The 3,835-nt window shown below is 33.6% G+C and overlaps 1 protein-coding gene across 1 annotated transcript in view; it reads left to right on the plus strand.

The window, feature by feature from the left end:
* Positions 1–1,718: 1,718 nt before the first annotated feature.
* The window catches only part of LOC110461769, a 4,916-nt gene continuing 2,799 nt past the window's right edge, over positions 1,719–3,835 (plus strand). Inside the window, exons 1-4 of the mRNA XM_021515411.1 lie at positions 1,719–1,748; positions 1,986–2,079; positions 2,585–2,653; positions 3,143–3,244. Coding sequence (XP_021371086.1) covers positions 1,995–2,079; positions 2,585–2,653; positions 3,143–3,244 — 256 coding nt within the window. The 5' untranslated portion in view covers positions 1,719–1,748; positions 1,986–1,994. The remainder of the gene's footprint in view (positions 1,749–1,985; positions 2,080–2,584; positions 2,654–3,142; positions 3,245–3,835) is intronic.

The raw sequence follows: 3,835 nt of genomic DNA on the forward strand, positions 1-3,835 counted from the left end.
AGGAAGATAACTCTCACCCGGATCAAAGTGATTGTAAAATGTAAAATAAATTAATTATAAAGCCATTGTGTATATTTTGTTCAATTTCCCACTCTATATGTATAGAACTTTGTGTCCTGGGTGCTTTTAGCTTGTAGATAATCACTTTTATCCGTACAAATTCAATAAAAAACACTTTGTGTAACATGTGTTACATATTTTGCGATAAATAAAATATTTGTAGGGTTAATTAGAAATGCTTCTTTTCATTTTATTATTGTTGTTATTGTTCCGAACAATGCCACACACAAAAAAAACCGGAAAATATTAGAATTGACGAAAATTCAATTTTTTGGTATTTTTTCCAAAAAATTCCCCAAACTATCGGAATGTTTAGATTTTCATAATTCATAACTCGACATAGTTGCATAACAATTATATGAAAGTTTCAACGAATTTTGCTGGTTAATTGCGAAAGTGTGGAGCCACCTTAACAGCTCGAAGATTTTTCCCCATTTTAAAACAATCAAAAACACAAAAAAATCCCGGGGGAGACTCCCCTCCTGATAAGGCTATAGCACCTAACGTTTCCTCCTCACCGGATTTTCCTTATTGGCTGTTGCATTTTGCGACAGTACACGGGACCCCCAATATGGGTATTGAACCTTTTATTGGTATGTCCTGGAATTAACACTATATATTTCAGGTTGTAAACAATTAGCAAAAGCAAATGATTCGTATATAGTGATGAAAATACAATATGTTTTAATAACATTTCTTGAGTCGGGTATGGTTGAGGGAAATTATGTCATCAGACATGTTTAAGGTTGGCCTGAAGATTGTCCACGAGATGTATACGAATTAAGGATAAATATTTCATCAAATTCGATAAATTTAAAAGGTGTTTAACCTGCCTCTCAACTGACTGTGTTGTGTTCCTTTTTCCTAAAATATTACTATTTATAAATATTACAATTTTAAGAAAGCATGTAGATCTATTTATCTATATATCTAGATCTGCAACACCCTCTTTCGAGTATTATGTGCAGCGTAAATCTGGAGTACTTTCAGTACTTTGATTATTTAAGATGTTCTGGGCAGTATATCACTTCTTGAAATATGTGCAGTCACTCCTAACCTTTCATGAAATCGTAACAAAAGGGCAAACATGGCAGAAGGTACAAAGACAAAATTTAAAAATTCTTAATTTTAAGGTAACGTTATGCTTGTTATTTTTTTTTAAAGTGCCTCTGCGTAAATCCTGGCAGGGCTGCAAATGTTAATGCAAAGGAACAAGTTATAAATCTATGTCAAAGCTCACTAAAAATTTCATAAACGAACAATTCGGGTCTAATCGGTAAAACGGGTTGAAACGCAATTAAGGAAATCGGCCCAATATTGCGAGCAATCGGGAACCGTCGGCACTTTCCGTAAACGAGAAAATATTTTCTAGTTTACGGAAAGTGCCGACGGTTTCCGATTGTATTGCGACGCGAGATAACCGGAAACTGCCGACGGTTTCCGATTGCGAGGCGATATTTGACTTAATGCGGAACTAATGAAAAAAATATTTGTTTATAAACTATTAATAATATAACTTCATGATTCATTATTTATACTAAAGATAAATATATGTATTTTTGTAAATTTACTCCATGCAATAAATTCTAAATGGGAAGCGTCTGAAAATACGAAACTCTGTTCTCTATAGTGACGTCAGCATTATGTGTATAGCAACCATAACTTGCTTGCTAGAGCGCGACACTACAGTAAGTTTCAGAGCGGGAAAGTTAAGTAGTTTGTTTTACATCCGAGACAAGTGCGTGTGTAAGTATGAAGGCCTATATCATATCATCTTTAACTGTGACGATTTATTATCGAACTGAACATGAGCTACTTCTGGAGTTTTATTTAATGTTTTACTTGACAGGCACGAAATCCGGATTTTACTATTCTGATCCGTTCTCACCATAAATTTGCTGCAATATATTCTCTGCTTCCTTCAGGTGATAATCATGGCGTCAGAAGATATATTTGATGCCCTTATACAGGATATGTGTACAATGGCAACTAGGAAGGCTTTTGAAGAAATTGAGGCTGGTAAGTAGTAAAGTACAGGAGTTAGGTTAAGTGTGGCCAATAGTCTATACTTCGCTTCATAAACATACAGAACCAATGAGGTTTTCTTTTTCTTTTCTTTTTATTTAACAGTTAAATGTTGGTGGGGATTTTTTTGTGATATAGGCCTAGGCCTATATGTACATTTCAAATAAACACAATGGACATGGAAAGATCCATGCAGTTTTGCCTTCTAAGTTCTATAGTTTCTAACAGTACCATCACCGATTGTCATCTTGAAGAATAAATTAAGAAGAATCTTTGTTCAGTGGTAATGTAATCAATACAATAACAAACAACTTTTTATTTATATTTTCATACATCTACACGTTATATTACATCTTTATGCTTAATAAAAAATGTAAGTGCCTGAAAAATTGTATTGAAATGACAATTAACTTACTAAGTTATTGATACAATATGCATAAGCAATCTTAAGGCTGAGAGATGTATGGATTTATTACTTGTACTGTTTATCTTTCTCCAGAGGATCTGGCTGCTGTAAATGGTAGGCTTAAGCCAGCTGGACCTACTCCAGTACAGCTCTCTGTTTGGGGTAAGTGTCCATGTTTCATAAATTAATATTGTATTGGGGGCCTAACTAGATTTGTAGTAGTATATATGGACTGTATCCTCAGCGTAAGTAAATAGAACTCCTACTGAAGTGAAACAAGGATCCTTTATCCATTGATTGGATTCTAGTGTAATATTGCAGAGAAAACTTCCATTACACTTTAATAGGGTCAAATGCTCACAGTTCTTGTTCCTGGAAATAAGTTTAATAAATTTTGCACGATCGACCCCATTTATACCCGATAGTCCTAGCTGTAATAAGGAAGACAACTAAATCATGGTTAAAATTTCACACATTTTTCTAGATTACAATTATACTGTAGCAATATCAAAAAATCTGTGATGTAAATATAACAAAACAAAATTGTGTTGAAATTTTATAGAAAACAAACAGTAAGTTTAAGTAAGAAGAAACAATATTATGATGTTTGTGTGATATTTAACTTTCAAAAATCTGACACTGTTTGAACAGGGCGCTGGAAGCCAAATTTCCCCTTGCCATGTCCTCCTCCAGCTAACAGGACTGAAATGATGACCCCAAGGTGGGGAAAATTCCTCCCAGCACCAAAGACATGTAAGAATGGAGCTACTGATATAATCTATATAAGTTAATTGGATTAATAGCTATTAATTGTATATCCAAAATTAGATTAATCTTTGGTTTAATTCTGTTTCAATAATAAAACATGTGTCTTTACAATAGTAGATCGATTAATAATTAGAATCAACTGTTTCAAGTCATCAAAAGTTTCAATTCTGTATTATATGTCAGTGTTTTATTTATCACAGCCTTGAAGCAGTAGAAATAATCACACCTCAATTAGACAAAAGGAACAGGTGTGCATAGCTTCTCATGATGATAGAGTTTCAGGATTTTAGCCTATAGAAATTTCTTACACACTAAGAAATAAGAAAAGATATTTATCAATATTTGACACACAAATTTATAGGGGGTTGAAACCTGTCTAATCTGACATTCTGATGAAACAAAACATTAATCAATAATATGTCAGGCAAAAAACACAGGATGTCAGATACACAGGATGTCAGATAAACAGGATGTCAGATACACAGGGTGTCAGATAAACAGAATGTCAGATACACAGGATGTCAGATACACAGGATGTCAGATAAACAGGATGTCAGATACACAGGATGTCAGATA

This window comes from Mizuhopecten yessoensis, unplaced genomic scaffold (assembly GCF_002113885.1).
Source record: "Mizuhopecten yessoensis strain PY_sf001 unplaced genomic scaffold, ASM211388v2 scaffold10659, whole genome shotgun sequence".
In the NCBI taxonomy this organism is placed as follows: Eukaryota; Metazoa; Mollusca; class Bivalvia; order Pectinida; family Pectinidae; genus Mizuhopecten; species Mizuhopecten yessoensis.